The sequence below is a fragment of the Thermobia domestica genome, chromosome 3 (genome assembly GCF_964235325.1).
Source record: "Thermobia domestica chromosome 3, izTheDome1.hap1.1, whole genome shotgun sequence".
Classification (NCBI taxonomy): Eukaryota; Metazoa; Arthropoda; class Insecta; order Zygentoma; family Lepismatidae; genus Thermobia; species Thermobia domestica.
The window spans coordinates 306673651-306694020 of NC_137456.1; the positions used below are offsets into that span (position 1 = coordinate 306673651).

General features: G+C 36.6%; 1 protein-coding gene across 1 annotated transcript in view; it reads right to left on the minus strand.

The window, feature by feature from the left end:
- The window catches only part of LOC145681775 (uncharacterized), an 88378-nt gene that overhangs the window by 23429 nt on the left and 44579 nt on the right, over nt 1-20370 (minus strand). The window contains exon 2 of the mRNA XM_081753387.1: nt 3002-3074. Coding sequence (XP_081609513.1) covers nt 3002-3074 — 73 coding nt within the window. The remainder of the gene's footprint in view (nt 1-3001; nt 3075-20370) is intronic.

Here is a 20370-nt window from a genome sequence, read left to right on the forward strand (position 1 = left end):
AAACCCATTTCACGTGTGCGAGAGAAATTGAGCACAGCGAGATCGGGTGTTTACTCACGGTCAGTTCGCAGCAGGAGTCCATGGTAAAAATTTGGCTATCTCGAAAACACTCGCAAAACCTTACAAATACAAAAGACTGCGCTTCAAAGAAAGTTTAGACACAGATGTTTCAATTTTCTTTTAGCATCGTTCTTCAGCAAAAGAGTCGGTTCATTGTATTCGAAAAAGAGAAGGGAGAAAGGGTGAATTTATATTTTATGTGGGGGGTAACGTTGTAAGTAGTATAAACAATACATACCGCTTCCGACTCTGTACGCATGCACTAGCCGCGGAGTTCACACACATACACAGAATCAGAGTCCTCACACACCAAGGGTGAGAGCTGTGCCACTGAGTCACAGCGGCCACGGGGCTAGGTCGAGTCCACTTTACGTTCATAGTTTCTTAGTACATAAATGTTACGATTATGAAATAGATTTTCCTTAATGAGCTGCATAAAAACAAAAGCTTTCGAAATGCATTAAACAATTAGCTCGATTTGAGTGTGAACTTAAAGTTATATCAGAGTGTAAATACGGATACGCACCAAAGCTCGAAAACTTAATACACTATTTCTCCTATATAGTCAGCATGTATCAAGCAATTATTCAGCTTTCATTTGAGAGGATGGAAATCGAAGGCCCCTGAACAACTATGTTACTAATGTGCGGAATGTATTTATCTTACAGTGAACTGCTTTGATGCCAAGTGGCCTAACTCTAAAATTGAAATTTTCCAGGAGTGAAAGTTGAAGTTCAATATCTCATGAACAATCCATATTTCTTTTATGTTGGGAACCAAAACCATAACTACTGTATGTAGTTCATTGTTTTATAACTTAGTGTTTACAAATATCCTTTAAAAAAATACCTATTCATAGAAGTGGATGGTACTTATCTGTACTAGTTCTTGGCATCCAAGCAGTCCATTTATTGTAATACTAGCTTAATATACCCATTCTTCGCATGGGGGCTGTATTTGGTAGTCAACACCTGTGGAAGTATCACCATTCATTTCAGTGACCGCGAAAACTAAGGATTTGACACTAGTATCAATCAATATGGGCTATTTATACATGTCTCGGTATTCCTCACCCGCTGACACCCGGCCCGCATACAGTAGTAGCTGAATTTGCAAGTCATCGCTGATGGAAGTGTCACCATTGATCTCAGCGACCGTGAAAACTATGGATTTGACACTAATGTCGATCAATTTGGATTACTTTTACTACATGTCTCGCTAAACGCCCCCCTGAGATCCCTGGTTCCAATTTTGACAAAAACGCTTCGCCTTAGACTGGGACCTGGACCAAGGTATCCGTGACCAAAATTTGGTAACTCTCGGTCAACTTGTCTGGTCCCCAGGTCGGTCCCAGTAAACGTCCCCCCCGAGACCCCCCTGGTTCGAAATTAAAAAAAAACGCTTCGTCTTGATCTGGGGCCTGGACTAAGGTACCCGTGACCAAATTTTGGGAACTCTCGGTCCACTCGTCTGGTCCCCAGGTCGCACAGACAGACAGAAAAACTCACAAACAAACTCTTTATTTTATTTATATTAGATAAGATATACTATGTAAAATAGTCTCGTATCATAATATGTGATGTACAACAAATGTTACATTATATATTATCCGTAGCTCGTGATATGCTGCAACATATTAAAGCCTGAGAATAGTTGGGCAAGCGAATAATCCAGAAGTTACGTGACCCTATTGCGTTCATGGGAACGAAAACACAATAATTATAACTATGCAAAATTACTATAGACTACCAACTGCTCATTCAGAGAATTTATGAAGTTCACTCTATCGCAATAGTTTTATACAAACTAGATTTAGACTACGGATAATAGTTTTATACAAACTAGATAATCAATTATTATTATTATTATCATTATATTTACAGTACAACCAAATACAACGACATTAACTATTAGTTCTAATTAACTGAATTGAGCTGAAAATTAAATCTTGATCTTTAAAGATTAACTATTAATTTTATGCGTTCTGTACCTTTCTAAAGGAATAAAAGCTGGAATTGGTTTCAAGGCTGTTTCTGAGTGAATACTTTCTTCAAAATAATATTAAAAATTATAGAAAGATTTTCGAGACATTCGAGTCGAGTCGAGATTTTTAAGAGCCGTCTCGACTCGACTCGTGTCTCGACTCGAAAATTCGAGTCGAGAAATAGGTTTGTCTCGACTCGTCTCGAATTTTACAAAGTGTGTCTCGACTCGAATCTCGACTCGAATTCGAGTCGAGTCGAGTCGAGATTCGAGACATGTCTCGACTCGAGCGCATCCCTAAAGATTAATTAAAATCGGATAGGCTGAACGAGAGTTATTTTGGAAGAGACAATCACAAATACCGGTGGAATAGAATGTAGGGTTACCAGTTTTCTAAGAGAGAAAGAGAGAGAAAAAAACATGATTTCTAGCGATGTAGGCTGTGGTATTCATATACAGTTTCACAAAGTAAAATGAGTCGTTCGCAAGTAAAGAACCCACCAACTAGGATAGCGTTCCTTTGAAAGGAACAGGAAACGTCCCTAGCGACGTTGTTTTACAACAATGAAATTCTTAAGCAAAGAATTGACTGCTTACAGCAGCATTCATTTGAAAGAAAGTGCGAATAATCTGAGCGAGGCTACTTTACAACAATGAAGAAGTTCTCAAGCAAAGAATTCACTGACTAGAGCAGGATTGATTTGAAAGAGTGTGGGAATAATCTCAGCGAGGCTACTTTACAACAATGAAGAAGTTCTCAAGCAAAGAATTCACTTAGTAGACCAGCATTCCTTTAAAAACAATTGAAAACGTTCTGAGTGCGGTTTCTTTACAACAATGAAGGAAGTTTTAAGCAAAGAAGCATTGATTTGTGCAGCATTTCTTTAAAATGAAGTGGAAACGTCGTAAGCTTGACAAAACTTTAGAAATTCCTAAGCAATGCGTAAAAATACTTTACCTGAAGGTGGTGGCGTAGGACACTTCCCATTTGCTGAGTCAGGCTGTTCCCCTTCTCGCTGGGAATCTTGGACCTGATAAAGAAAATAGAAAAATAATTTAAGAATATATGGATTTAAATTAATGTTATAGTTTTTTTCTCAATGCAGGCCATTGTCAGTGTTTCCTACATGATTCTTTGACCAGGTTTTAAAATGAAATGAAACGAAATATTTCAAATTAACGTTTCACGATTGTGCCCTTTAGGCGAAGGAGACAATAATTAAGGCAAGTGAATGATGATAGAAAAATTGGTAGAATAAGAAAGTTGGAAGAATCGGGAGCACCCAGAGAAAGCCCACGGACACGACGTTGTACACCACAAACTTACTTGGCCAGGGATCAAAACAGGGACCCTACGCACCAAAGGCAGCGCTCTACCACTAAGCCACTGTTGCCTTTTTTGATCGGGTTTTGTGGCATAATTATACAGAGTGGGTTTTTAAACTTGAGACAACGGTGTAACTTCTAAACCAATCAATAAAAAAAAAAAAAGTTGAAATTTCGTACGAAGAAAACATCGGTAGAAAGAAATCATTCGACTTACTTCGCAGTACAAACAGATTAACAGTGTTGCCAACCGAACATAACTTTATATTCTTTGAAACATGTTAAATGAAAACTTACAATATCTACCACATTTATTGTTCAGAGTTGTCAACTGAGGACACTACAATATCAGAAACCTCCAAATTTTGGAAGACTAACAGTAGAACTGAGACACATCAAGGTATGAACATCAAAAGTACCTTAGTTTGCATACGGTGGTCATACATGACGTATAGGGATGCGCACGAAACAAGATTTGAGGCTGTCTCGACTCGAAAATGTGCTGTAAAAGTGATGTCTCGACTCGAAAAATGTATATTTTGCTATTAGAAGAGCTGTGTCTCGACTCGAATTTTGTCAGGAAAATACTGTCTCGTCTCGTCTCGTGCGCATCCCTAATGACGTATCTGGAATGAATTGGAATTAAGTTACAAGGAGTTGATTTTTTTTTCGAAAGGCTTTATTTCGAAATAAAATATCTAAGTATCTAAGTATCATATCTAAGTACTTCAATAGTTTTCAGTGGACGTGCTAGTCATTTTGTCGCTTATAGCGATTTGATATTTATATCGAACACTCCTTAAAATAATGTATTTATTTAAAAATGTTTAAAATGATTATCGTTTTTCTTTGCTGTTATAACATTATAGCAATACCTTTTGGTAGTTGTAATTACAATAAGTTAATGTAATTACGTAATTTTGAGCAGTGTTGCCAAAGTTTAACAATGTTAATCATATCTCCGGAATGGTTTGAATATCAAGCTGCTGTAAACAGCAAATGATTTGTTTGTCCATTGGAGTTCCCCTTCTTTAATTCGTTTGCTCCACTCTCCTCTATCCTGGACATCCTCTATTCAATATGCACTCTCTCTCAAATCATCTCATATTTTGTCTTTCATCTTATTTCGAGTCTTTGCATCTTCCTTTCCGCTGTTACTTCCAGTTTTCTAATTACCTTTCGCTGTTATTTCCACCTTTCCAATTCCCTTTCGCTGTTACTTTCAGCTTTCCAATCCCCTTTCGCTCTTACTTTCAGCTTTCCAATTCCCTTTCGCCGTTGCTTCCAGCTTTCAAATTCCATTTCGCTGTTACTTGCACCTTTCTAATTCCACGGACTTTGCGAATGGTCTGTGCACATCGCCACATCATCATTCACCACATTTGTAATACTAAGTTTTCACAAATGCCTAATCTTCAGTTATGCAAGGTGAAGATTAGAGATTTGTCGCAACCTGTGTGAAAACATTTCGGCATTGGTGCGTACAATCATCCCAGCAATTGCAGCGTGTGTCAGGTGCACCATGGAGAGATGACAACTCTGCCTGGATATAGAGGGCGAACATGTCGAACTGCTGTGATTTCGTTGACTTACGGTGCATCTAATTTGAATTCAAGTGCTTTTTACCAGAAATGGTTAGGGACTTTTAAGGCACCCTATATATATGAAAAGTAGGAGGGATAAGATCCCACCAAATTTGGATAAAATCCGGCCAGTAATTATTGAGATATAAACACACACACACACACACATGTATATATATATATATATTCCAAATTTGGTGGGGTAGCCCATTGTCTAAGGAACAAAGATTGCTCGCTGTATTTGGTGGCCACACTCTGCACAGAAGCCATGTTCCAACTTTGTAAGGCCGGGAGCATATAGATTTGTTTCACCGACTGTGTTCCCCTTGTTACATAATGTTTTTGTTTTATGTGTTAAATGAGTCTCTGTCCGAAATTATTCATACTCTTTGTCGTTATTGAGCGATTTATTAAAAAAAAAAAAAAATGGTAAGTGTCTGAAGAGAAGAGGGAGGAACAATACTAACAACACTCGCCATTATTAGGTTTGTTACTGCAGGAAGAACTTGAAGCGTCTCAACCTTCATTGTATTGAACGGAGTCTGCAGGAATTCTTCCTCGAGTGCATCTAACTTTTAACACCGTTACTGATGAACCGAAGAAAAGTTGTTTACGTTGTGGCACCAATTTACCTCACCATTCCACAGTAGCAAAAGAGAAAGTAACTTAAACTCTGCTGGTGTTTTTGTCATTTTTATCAGCCAACAGAGTGAACGAACTACCTTTCTTCCTCTTTTGGAGTGATAATAAAACGCTACGTTTCTTGAACGCTAAAATTCAAGAAATTTTCTTGTTAGACTTGTAAGAACAGCCTTCTTTCTATACCGCCATATCTTTCAGTGCGATTATGTATAGTCGTTATATTTCTGTTATTACTGAAAAGAGGCTTAAATGAGCACAAAAGTGTTTCAAAAGGCCTAAAACCCTACAGCGTACTGCCTAAAATTTCGTAAGATAGTTGAGAAAAATCTGAGGTGTAAAACAATCTATCCCATATAAAAGAAGTACTGACTCATTTCTGACTGATCAACGTCTAGCAAACTTGAAATTTGGACAGTTCGTGAGCTTTGTGACATATAGTAACAATAAGAAGAATTTCTGGAAATTCGAAATGGAAGGGGGTGGGGTGGGGGTTACAATTGTTACAATAAGATGCCCGAATCTCTTCAGATTGGAGATATTAAATTTTGTATTTAAACTTTTCATCTCAAAATAACTAAATATGTGTTTCTGTTATGATTTCTCTACGGTTGTAATAAAAGTACCATAAATCACAAACTTTGGTAACCCAGAAGCTGCAGAGAGAGAGAGAGAGAGAGAGAAGACGGGAAGAAAAACAAAGAAAAAGTATCTGAGTTCTGTTCTCATTGGAACTTAAACCTCGAGAGCTACAGCTAAATTTTAACGAATTTGATCTCATCCCAATATTTTATAGGAAAATTACAGTTCTTTTTTTTTAAATATCTTTATTATAAAGCAAAAACACATCAATCTGTGAGCAACGCTAATATGCAAACTTCAATACATTTTAAGAGTTAAGGGTTGCATAAACACCTATGCGAAGATATTTACATTTTCTTAATTCTTATTATAAACGCAAAGCGTCTCAGACCGATAGTCACGTTACTAGTTGTCGCTAGCTGTGCTGCTTTCTACATGACGCCAAGAGATGTCGCTAGTATGCTAGTAAATTTGCAGGCGAGCCAAAGGTTTGGGAGTTACAATAAGTTTCAGTGTTGCGCAGCATGTGTTCTGGGCGATATTAGGATATTCTTCTGAGTGACAAGAACACAGTAGCAAGAAAGTATTATTTTCATTTCAGTTATAGGTGGCAATCATTCATACGGGCTTCTTGATCTTCATATGAGGCACTCATTTAGAAAAAATCCTTGTATGAAAAGAAAATGAAAGAAGAGAAGAGAAGAGAATGTAAGAAAAATGAGATACTGGCATCTTTATATATATATATATATATATATATATATATATATATATATATATATATATATATATATATATATATATATATATATATATATATATATATATATATATACCCACACAAGTGTATAGGTATCCACTATTGGCAGGCCACTTGTTGAGAAGGTTCTACGTATATAACCTTTAGACACATTTGTCTTAAAGCAGAATTATCAGTTTTAATACTGCTCATCAAGTGCAACCTTTTTTTATCGTCTTCTTTTTTTTAAAAAAATATTTCATGTCATGTCCCTTAAAATATAATTCTTATTCGAACAACTAAGCCTATTTTTTTAAATATTAGACCTTTTCTCCTACTATACCTAACACTTTCTTTCAACTTACCTCGTTGTCTCCATTTCGTTCCTTTCCTACTATACCTAACACTTCCTCTTAACTTATCTCATCTTCTGCACTTCCTTTCTCTCCTACTACATCTAACTATTCCTCTGAACTTACCTAATTTTCTCCATTTTCTTCCTTTTATACTATGCCTAACACTTCCTCTCATCTCATTTTCTCCATTTCCTTCCTCTTCTATTATATCGAACACTCCCTCTCAATTTATACCATTTCCTCTGTTTTCTTTCCCTGCTACTAAATCTAACACTCCCTCAGAACTTATTTAATTTTCTCCATTTCCTTCCTTTCCTACTATGCCTAACACTTCCTTCCATCTTATATCATTTTCTCCATTCCCTTCCTTTCCTACTATATCTAACACTTCGTCTCAACTTAATTCATTTCCTCCATTTCCTTCCTCTTCTATTATATCGAATACTCCCTCTCAATTTATATCATTCCCTCCGTTTGCTTCCTCCCCTACTAAATTTAACACTTCCTTCCATCTTGTATCATTTTCTCCATTCCCTTCCTCTCCTACTACATCTAACACTTGCTCTCAAATTATCTCATTTTCTCCATTTCCTTTCTCTTCTACTACAGCTAACACCTCATTTTCCATTTCGTTCCTCTTCTATCTTAATACTTTCTCTCAAGTTATCTCATTTTCTTCATTCTCTTCCTTATTCACATTTCTTATTTTTGTAATTGTTGTTATTGTTTTCGTTTTCCGTAAGTTTTTTCCGCTGCATATAACAATAAACGAAACGTTTTATGAGAGGTTGCAGTGGTTCATTGCTAGACCAAGTGGACATAGTGATGGATAAACACCATATGCGTGTCTTTTTCTCTGGGTTCTTCCGTTCCCTCCCACTCTTTAATTACATCGTTTCGTTCATTATCATAGCCGTTCCCTTAGCCTCGGAGCATAATCGTTCGTTCATTCTTTAGAATTTAGCGTCACATTCAACAGCGAGGCTATACGAGACGTGGACCTACGGGTTAATGTGGGTTCCGAACCACATTAGCTCTCACAGGGAGTTGAACACGGGTTTTCCACACCAAAGACGTGTACGCTACCTATCTAACCACAAAGGAGGTTTAGGAGAAAAAATTGTAGGACGTTAAATTAAAAAAAGAAGCCCTTTGAGCTTTTCTGAACTATTCATACAAATAGCTGTTAAAAATTCTCTGAGTTTATCTTCTCCCACTCCATATACAAACTTATGATTATTGTTTTGTCTTACTTTTTAAATACTTTTGAAAGTAGAATCTCATATGTTTCCAAAAATAATATCCATTATTTTTAGGCGAAAATTGCGTTTCAGACACATTTTTTTGAGGTCCAATTCCTAAATATTCTTTCCTTTCTCTACGTAAACTACACTGTTATTTTTTTTTTGGGGGGGGGGATGCTGGGTACGCAAGGGTGTTTCCGGGTTTAAGCCTGACTTGAGTACAATATTATGCAAAAATAAGCATTTGCCATATGAAGTTATGAATACAAACACCTGAAATGTTATGAACTTGGGATGTTGACCCTGTTAATGAAATTCTGCTTTTGGAAAAACAAAAAAGAAAATTGTAACATAATATTACGCTGATTTTACGGAAAATGAATTACAAAAGCAAGATTGGGTTATCTTGGCTCCATTCGATTGAGCATTTTGTTTCTATTGGAATGAACATAAATGCAAGGCACGCACAAACAAACAAAAAAGAAAGTTTTTTCTGAATTGCATGATATGAATATCATATACTAGCAATTATTAACAACCACATTAGTTTAAGATATTTTAAAAAATGTATTTGACTTTCCGCTTGGAATGAGGAAAGAAAAACAAGTGAACTTATAGACAAGAAATCCATTATCTTTATTTCACTTTCTTTTTGTTAACATTTTAACCACATTTGTGTACATTCGTATACACATAAGGAACATGTGATTTTAAACTTCGACATTGTGAACTTTGAGGTTATCTTGTATATATCGAGAGGACACATGTTCTTAAGAAGCCTTCACCAAGTGCATTCTTATCACCAGTTTCACAAAACACGAGCTTTTGGAACACAGAATAAGTTAAATTAACAGGAAATAATATTATAACATTGAGCAGCAAATGGATTTAGTGTGATATTATTTTCTTATTCGTCTTAAAATATCAGGGTTGTCAAAAAATTTCTGGAATATTGTTGAAGCTCATTATTGCACACATACAATATAAGCACACATTTATATAAGCACACATACAATATAAGCACACATTTATATAAGCACACATACAATATAAGCACACATTTATATAAGCACACATACAATATAAGCACACATTTGTATAACCACACATACAATATAAGCACACATTTATATAAGCACACATACAATATAAGCAAACATTTATATAAGCAAACATTTATATAAGCACACATACAATATAAGCACACATTTATATAAACACACATTTACTTAATCGCCTTCAAAATAGGCATCTTCAGAACACACACAAACACACTTGCTCAACTGCTCTTGTCATTGGTGGAAACACTGACGAAAGTCCTCTTTTGTTATCTTCAAAAGTTCAGCCGTCACGGTTGGTTTTGAAGTCTTCTACGGTGGTGAAACGGGTATATTTGAGGCCAATTTTTCCTTGAAACATTTTTACCTTAAACTGTTTTAAGACTATCAAAGCCTCTGATGTTTGAGCATTGCTTAAGAGTCTTCGTCCCGGCGAAATTATAATACCGCTAATTTTACAGTAATTATGCGATATCTTCAAATAGATAAAAGATAATCGAAATATGCAACAAGAGCACTCTAGACAATATTATTTTACATGAGAAACCGTTATCACGACTCACTTATCTGCTTTCGATTTCGAGCCATTTTGAAAATCGGCATTTATTTTCGCGTTTCTAAACAGCTGAAAACGGAAAGCCACTAGGTGACTTGTGATAACAGTACCTCACGTAAAATAATATTGTCTAGGGCGCTCTTGTTCCATATTTCAATTATCTTTTATCTATTTGAAGATATCACATAATTACTGTAAAATTAGCGGTATTTTAATTTCGCCGGGATGAAGACTTAAACTGAGACATTGGGCCAACTAAAGTCCAGAAGGTATAAGGTCGTTGGCTTCCCGCGCTTGGAACTGCTCGTCACTGATGGTGTATTAAGGGGATAGCCAATCACCACCCGCCAGTCACAGCGCTCAGCGAGCCACAAATAACCAAGCTGGCAAACTCCCCATAAACGTTACTACAACTTTTCGCGGGAAGTCAACGACGTTATATCTTCCGTACTGTAATCACCACACACTCTTCCGTCCAACTTCACTTCTCATATACTGTCTGTTATGACCTGTTCACACTTGTCAAATTCATAATTACCTAGGTAGACAACTAAGCAGGTCGGTAGCCAGCCTAAAAATACATGGGGGCCGGCTGAAGTTAGGGGGCCCCGATCCAACCATATTATAGCTCATTTGCAAGCCTACCGTGAAAATTTTAGGGAGGCTAGCAAAAATTTAGAGAGGCCAGGCCTCCCTAGATCCCCTGGATACGGACCTGAAACTAAGTGCTGCACTGTACCAGATTCATTGTGATTACATCATAAATGCCACAACTGCAACAGCATTTCAGGAACTTTTTGACTGCCCTGTTATGTTGCACCTTTAAAATTCAAGTGGGAAAAAAATACAATACCCTAATACAAACAGCTCTCTTATTTTTTAAAATTTAATTATCTTTGTATTGGGTGTAGTTCTCTTTACTTCTCTTAAATATATATATTTTTTATTCTGTAGCAATTTTTGATTCTTTTGACCTTTTAGAACCGTAAAAATATTAGCGGTACTGCTTATAAAATTTGTATTTTAAATGTGTTGCATTTACTACTTACATATGAATACATCTTGGAAGTATATTGTAATTTTTGAATACATAATTATTTTCTTTTTAATAAAACTATCAAAATTGGTTCACTAAATTGAGATAAGTAAAAATGAAAAATGAAATGAAATCTTTTAAGTTTTACGTCCCACTGTTATGCCGGCTAGGCTAAAGGAGACGGTGATGATGAGAAGTGAATGAAATGGTGGAATGAAGAAAATGGGAGGAAACGAAAGAAACTCGAGAAAACCCACGCGCACGGTGTTTGTGCACGACAAAGTTTACTTGGCGCGAGCTGGGATAGAACCATGAACCACACGCAGCAGAGGTGAACCAGGAGGTTTACCACTGAGCCATCGCGGTCCCTTGAGATAAGTGTTTTTTCAGATTATAAAGACTTTATAGTTGTTAATGAACAAAAGAACAAAACTGTCTATTGCTTTCAAAATACAAGTAATTCTAATTAAATAACTAATTGGAATCCACAAGACTTTAATGTTATGTACGAACGTGAAGTATATTCGTTAGCGTCAAAAGCGAGAGTGTAGAATGAGAAACCAGCATGATTTTAAAAAGCATGAATTTGAGCCCCGCCTTAACTTACACAGTTGAATTTTGGATAAAAAGAGGCTTATTTATAGGCCAATGAAGTATTATCACAAGAGATTTCCAGTATGTCCTGTATATGCAAGGTTCATTCAATAAATAACCGGAAAAGTTGTATACAAAACTTCGACAAAGTTTGTGATTTTTTGTTATTTTTTGGTGTTATCCTAGAACTACTATCAGATGGACCTGGCACGCCTGCCTCGCAAACGGTATGCTTGGAATCAGTGAAACAAGATGGTGGCACCTTTACAGGTTTTCACCAACGTAGAGTAGCGGAGGGTCATTAGATTTATGTTAGCTAAAGCGTTGAAACCAATCAAAATTCACCGTCAGATAGTAGTGGAATATGGTGAAGGATGTTGAGTCAAACACGAGTATACGAGTGGATACGTAAGTTCAAACGGGGTGTAACAAATGTTGAAGATTCGCCGCGTCCAGGATGTTCTGTGTGTGCAGTCACGGAGAACAAGATTGCGAGATTTAACGAGTTGATACGGGAAAACAGGCATACTACACTTGTGTTCGATTCGAACAACTTTCACCCTATTGCACTGCCATCCGCCAGTGAATTTCGATTAGTTTCAATCCTTCAGCTAACAGAAAGCTAGTAACACTCCGCTGCTCCACGTTGGTGCAAACCTGCAAGGGTGTCGCCATCTTGTTTCACTGATTTCCAGCATCCCGTTCGCGAGGCAGGTGTGCCAGGCCCATCTGATAATAGTTATAGGACACCACCAAAAAATAACAAAGACACACGAACTTTGTCGAACTTCTGTATTTTTTATTCAACTTTTCCGATTATTGAATGGATCTTGTATGTATGTATGTAGATTGTAGTTCGTTTTTATATCGACAACCATTGGTCATATTTCAAAGCAGTTTTTAGTAATGGAAAAGTTACTCACAAAGAAGGTTCTTATGTATAACATATTTCAAAAAATTTAATAATTAAGTAATTACTTTTCAATAAACTGCAACGCCTGATGAAAGAAAACTTATCCTAAACTATGCGGCAACCAGTTAATCAACAAACTAAGGGGTTAAACATCTTTGAAGCCAGCTTTCTCCACCAAATGGATGTTTTTAGTTTAGGTCAGCGTTTCCCAACCTTTTTCAAGTTGCGGCACACAACGGGTATAACTTGAATTTTCGCGGCACACTCAGAGATATTATTATTATTATTATTATTATTATTATTATTATTATTATTATTTGCAAATATAAAATACCATGGTAATTTCTTTTCTGTGATTACTGATCTTCTCACAGAGATGAAAGCTCGATCACTGGTTTTCCCATATGCTAATTTTTATTCTGATTTTAAAATAGAAAACAATTGCAAGGAAATATAGGACTCAGATTTTTAAAAATACGCCTTCTTTTTTGAAAACTGTATCCAACCTTTCACTAAGAACGAAGGTCACTAAATAACGAACGAACAAACAAATGTCTTGTACTTTTAACTTTGCTGTTTTAACCAAAACCGGTGCATATTATTACAATCACAGAGCTTGCGATGCGTCGAAGTCAAAACACAGCTGTTAAACAAAGTGTTGTTCTGTCATTCAAGTGCGAATGAGTGTTCTACGAAAGTTCGCTTGACGCATACTGTACAAGTGCTTCCATTTCTCGGTGTTACTATGACTCTCAATTGAAGCGTAACATAGCAGCTAACCGTGGAAATGTGTACGACCCGAAATGCTGTCTGGTGCACAATAATAGATGTAGAATAATATATTACAATTACAGTAATTTTTTCTATGGTAGAAATTCATAGCAATGTTAAATACAAAAACATACATTTTTCCCTATGTCTTGCAATTTGGTTGCTATAGAATTAATAACTTTGTTTCGATTTACTCGCGGCACACCAGCGGTCCATTCACGGCGCACCAGTGTGCCGCGGCACACCGGTTGGGAAACGCTGGTTTAGGTCTTCGCGATATCATGATTGCTTACTCGACTTTTGCCACAATATCATCTAGTTTTTCTGTCATTGGTCGCCCACTACAAGAAGAATCTTGGATACCGAAAAATAAAAAAAAATAAACAAACTTAAAAGAGAAATAACCAACTTCAAAAACACACTTAAAAGCGCAAATATAAAAACTAAAAATAAAATAAAAATAAACCAACTTAAGGAAAAGCACTAAAAACAGAAAATAATAATAATAATACAGCAAAAGCAGAAACTAATTTATTGTAATTTTTTTTAATTTTCTTGAAATCATGCCAAGCCTCATATTCATGCCTTATAAAATTACTATCGAAATAATTTTATATTAGGCATTAATTTGTTCAGCTTGGCACGATTTCCTAAACGTTTTTTTATTTTTTAAATAGATAACAGTAATAGCTTATTTTCTGCCTTTAAGCGCTTTATTACTATTATTATTTTCTGTTTTGTAATGCTTTTCAAAGCATTCTTTTAAGTCGTTACCCGTTGGTTTGACCATACTGTCAGAACAAATACGAAATTTAGTATGTTTTTCTTTTTGGTGAAAAGAACATAGTAAATGGGTCAAGCAGTGGCGTATTTAGGATTTTGTTTCGGGCGGACTATGCACAATACGAAGAAGCAGAGGGCAATTGCTCACCAGAGTTTGAGAATTAAATACATTTTAATTTACGCATAAATTGAAGTTTTAATGGCAAGAATTGCAGACTGGTGAATCTTATGTGGTACGATACCCACAAAAATCTAGCAGTCAATCTAACCTTTTATTCTATTCATAGAAGAACAAGGAAGCATCCTCTTGGCCTACCTAATTTCCCGGGCAATTTATTACAACCTCTTGATTTTCTTTAATTCAAACATTTACCTTTCTTTATAACTAAACGATGTAAATATGCCTTTGCTATAACAACTAAAGTCCCGTTAATGTTGATATCCGTGCAGTGGAATACCAGTTTCGCTTATCAGCTCCACTTAGTTTTGGTGTTACTGACGATGGACGTCTTGAATCACAACTAACAACTGTCGAAAGTATGACATAGGAGAAACGAAAGAAAGTAACAACAAAGAAAAAGAAACAGAAGAGTAGAATGGATGAGAGAGAGAGAGAGAAAAAAGAACACAGTTCTTACACGGAATGAAATTGGACAGATACAGTATTATTTCTGAGCAAAGGCATAAGGAAATGGACAGTCAATGAAATTCTTAGAAACGGTGAGAAGGATTATTGTTGCACGTGGAATGCGAAAAACTAACAAATTTATTTCGGAGGGGGGGTTTGAGCTCGATAGCCCTCTAAATACGCCACTGCCGGGCAAATATTACATACTTCCAACGTCATTTGTTGCCGGTGGGTTCCAAAGAAATGTACAGTACAGAGTAGTTACAATGATTATGTTTCACACTGACATAAAAACATAATGCAGAGCAAAACTAATTTTTGAAACTTGAAACAATAAATGGATCAAAGACAATCAACTAAGGAAATATATTTAAAAGAATGGCTGTTAAAGTTTACCATCGCTTTTTTTTTTAGCACTAACGCTATGTGAGACATGGACCTACAGTTTACAGTGTGGTTCAAACTACCGTAATGTGTTCATTGCTTTCCCATCGGTAATCGTACCTAGAACCATGGGCACCAAAGGCACGCACGCTAGTCACTGTACCAGCGGAGAGAACTAGTAAATAAATACAGGGTGAGGCAAAAGTCCAGCTCAACCCAAACATAAGTTCAGATTCGTATTTCTGGTGAAATTGTAGCCTAAAATCATGTGTCGCATGCTCCTTTCTACTTGAAACATTGGATCTGAATCAAAATGACAGATACCAAGATGGCCGCCATAATGCCAAATGGCACCATCGCGCCCTGACCCCAATGGCCCATATTCAAAGTTTCGTCATCTTCCTTCAAACAGTTTCAAAAATAAAAGTGTGGTACTGGACTTTTGCCTCACCCTGTATTAAAAAGACAATCTATATTATATTCACCTAGTTGCCAAGGTTTTTTCTTCAATTGTATCTCTGTTGATCCAGGAAGTATGACGAAATTATCTGACTAATCCATTATCTATAACACAGAGAAAATATACTCGTATTGCTCTATTGAACCCAACATTAACAATGGAACATAAAAGCAGTTAGAAATTACGCAGAAATGAGGCAGTAAAGATACACTTGTATATTGTACGTCCTACAATCGTGAACAAAGGTTTCCTAGGCATAATATATGGAAAAATTATCACCTTTTTCCACGGAAAACTTTTGAACAGTGATCGCACACCCTGGTATATATCTTCCTAGTACAGGCGCGCACCCAGAGTTTTTTTGTTGGGGGAGGGGTCCATGTTTTAAGGAAGGTTCTAACACTACAAGCCACTACGTCTATGTGGTATTGAACGGGTATTATTCTGTACCCTAAACGACGTTAAGTAACTACCTATATTTTCACCTAATACTTTTACCACTTTCACCTATATTTTCAGTAAAAATGATAGAAGTATTCTATAGATTGTCTTTATAAGAGAAAAAGTACAGATGAAGTGTAAGATCAAATTTTTATGCTATATGAATCATTTCCCTGTTATTGATAAAGTGAGCAAACGTATGTTGAATTAGAAAGTTTGGGGGGTCCGGACCCGGTGGTCTTCCCTGTGGGGGGTGTCTTAGCAGTCTTACCTGGAAATGATGAACTCTGAACATTTTCCTAATGTGTCTCGAACAATTGTTCATGAAATTGTCAACGACCATCTGCGTGACTACGTATCTCAATACGCTGGCGGTGGAGGACTATGACGCTGGAATACAAAAACTCGTCACACGGTATGACAAATGCCTCAATTTGCTTGGTGATTATGTGGAGAAGTAGTGTAAAGTATGCTCTTTCCAATAAAAATGTGTATATTTGTTAATATGTACTACTGTGTCTTTATTGCACGAATGGGTACCACTTTCCGGATGGCCCTCGTAGTTTTATTGATAAAGTGAGGAAACGTATTGAATTAGGAAGTTTGGGAGGTCCGGACACGGTAGTCTCCCCTGTGGGGGGTGTCTTAGCAGTCTTACCTGGAAATTTACTCCATATAGAAATTGAATTCATTACCGTACCTCTCCCATACAAACACACATGCACACACAAGCCAACAAACAAAACAATCTTTTGACAGAGATTATACCATACGTGTTTATAATGTGTGTGATCACAGGTTATGATTCAGAAAGACATGACCTAATTATGTAATTCTCATTATGTCCTTTAGCTAATATGAGTAATGTTTCAGAGCCTGTTTGTACCCTTCTCCCATTTTTAATCTATCATGTTCGCAGTGATGACACTTCCAGAGATTCATAACTATTAGGTATAAGTAACGTATACAGTGATAATTTTAGAACATACTCCTTCCGAGGCAAGGGCGCTGATTTCTCTGTAAATTGGGGGGGGGGGCATCCAGATGCAGAAGATATATATATATTTGAGGTTTTTAAGACAAATTACATTCAAATTATGTAATATATTGTATGTTTACAATAGGGGGCCCACGTAAGCTTTGGGGGGGCAGCCATCCGCCCCGCCCAGGATCGGCGCCCTTGTTCCGGGGCATAGACTTTTAATTAACAGGGCGTGAAAATAGTGCTAAACTTACTTAAATATTGGTAAGTAAGTAATATTGTTAACTAAGTTGAACATAATCGTAGAAATGCCCTGGGGTGAACTTCTTCCTTCCCTGCAATCATTATTGATGTTATGTATAGTCATTTGTGAAAAGCTACACAGAGGAAAAGTCACTACTGTTCCGTTCCAGAGAAACTTGCCACACGCATGGCGAAGGCAAGAGCCATATTGATTGGTAAGCACCTTCCTGCAATATTGTTGGACTATATGCGTCCAGTGACACAGGCAATATAACGTCTGGTACACTGTTTACTGCACACATTACAACAGACATTTAATTAAATATGTTCAGTTGCCATAGCCATACATTTGGCAGGTTCATCTGGGACTGAACAGCAGTGACTTTTTTTCTCTGTAGGAATACTAAAATATACTGTTTAGAAATATAGTAATTCCTACTATACGATTGATTCTATTTGAAATATTAAACACTTTAATGATATTGATTTTCTGCTAAAAGAGTTATCAAAATCAATAAAATGCAGGTTAAGAGTCTTCATCCCCGCGAAATTAAAATACCGCTAATTTTACAGTAATTATGTGATATCTTCAAATAGATAAAAGATAATTGAAATATGGAACAAGAGCGCCCTAGACAATATTATTTTGCGTGAAGTACCCTTATCACAAGTCACCTAGTGGCTTTCCGTTTTCAGCTGTTTAGAAAACGCGAAAATAAATGCCGATTTTCAAAATGGCTCGAAATTGAAAGCAGATAAGTGAGTCGTGATAACGGTATCTGATGTAAAATGATACTGTCTAGGGCGCTCTTGTTCCACATTTCGATTATCTTTTATCTATTTTGAAGATATCACATAATTACTGTAAAATTAGCGGTATTTTAATTTCGAAGGGATGAGGCCTCTTAAGAGAGTTTCGATTAGAGGTGGGCGTTTTTTCCTAACTCTCACTCAACTTCCTCACAACCGCACTCATTCACTTTGATTTTCAAATAATATTGATCCCTTCACTCACACTCAACCTCATTCAATTCCTCAACACTCCACTTACTCGCCCTCATCATCAAATTATATTGATGTCCTCTCACCCTCACAATTCTCTCATCGTCAATTAATGTAATTGTTCTCACCCTCACTCAACTCTCTCATCCTCAAATATTATTCATCCTCTCACTCATCCTCAACCACAAATATTATTCATATTCTCAACCTCACTCAGCTTCAAACAATAAAACTCACTCGCTTTTATTCTAAAATATTACTAATCACTCGCTTTTATTCTAAAATATTACTAATCCTCTAACTGACATTCACACTCAAATGTTATAGATGACCTGGCCACTAGTTCTCGACCTCAAATTTTATTTGTGCCTAGGATGTTATAAACAGAGGATGAGCTCATATGTATCTTCACCCTATTAACTCAATGAAACCAAAAAACAACCGAGCATCGGCACAACAACCAAGTCTGATTGGCTATTCTCGTTTCTGCCATGAATGTTGGTTCAAAACATTGCTATCTTATTAGGCGGAGCGGGCAGAGTAGGGGTGGCGAAACTGTGACGTATGCCTTCACGATTTTATTGTATGAGCATATCCTCTATTTTATAAAATCCTTGATTTATACCCTCACCTTTACTCGTATTGTCTCAAACATTATTGATGCCCTCGCTCGTTTTCTCACTCTCACTCGCCCTCAGCCTTAAATATTATTACTGCCCTCTCCTTTGCTCAATCTTCTCAAATTCATTCACTCACCTTCGCCCTCAAATAATATTGATTAACTCGCTTTGACACTCAAATATTACTGTTGCTGTCATCTTTATGGAATTCCTTCACACTCACACTCATTCGCCCTTACTTTCAAACATTAAAGATGTTCTCATTTTCACTCAACCCTCTCGCACTCATATTCACTCGCCCTAACGCTCAACTTATATCGGTGCTCTCACCTTCACTCAACTCCTTCGCACTCATACTCACGCATCCTAATCCTCACGTATTATTGGTGCTCTCACCGTCACATTCTCAACCTCAATTATTATTCATGCTTTCACTCTCACTCTCACTCAAATGCTTCACACTCACACGACCTCACTATGAAATTATATTGATTCCTCACCTCATTCAACTTACACACATTCATCTGCCCTCCCCTGTCATAATATTGATGTCCCTACTCTCACTTACAAGGGAAAGTCCTACAAGTTGTCGCTCAAATCTGATTGCCACATAGCACATCTGATAGAGGATCATGGGAAATGAAAATGAGCAAAATTTAAGGTGCTATAGACCAGAACAATAGGAGCTAAGTAGCTTTAAAATTTGAATATCCAAATATATATATATATATCATGGAATTGTGTACGTTTAAAGTAAGTGTGAATGCACCATTGCAAACCATTAAAGCAATCAAAACAAGAGGTGCACAATATAATGAGAACAAAATGCCGTATCGAAGACTACAAACAGTGTTGCCACAGATGAGGCAGTGTTGCCAACCCAACATAAAAGTATTTTGCTGGAAATAACACCATATACAACTGTGCACTGATTTAAAATGCACTATTATCACTAAACATAACACTAAAGTGTAGCGGTACAGTGTTGCACATTGTTGGAGCTACGTATGATGAAAATATACAAGGAAGAAATCTGATATTTGGCAACAAAGGGTAATAAAGGAATCTGGGTCTCATACTATGAATTTAATACAAATGCAGAATAATACCGGTAGTATAACATAGCAAAATGTCAGCAGTGTTACAAAAGATTGATGCATTTTAAAAACGAAATTGAGTGATGCCAATTTTACGTCCTGTCAGCATCGAAGCTATATAGATGGGACCTACAGCGTAAAGTGGGATCCGAACCACTATGAAAGACGAAAGATGACAATGAAATGCAAGTGAAAAGTACAACAAAAACTTGCATGTCCGAGGCTGAATTGAAACTCACGATCCCTAATAAGACGGTGGCCTAGCCTTTTAGACCACATAGATATCTGGA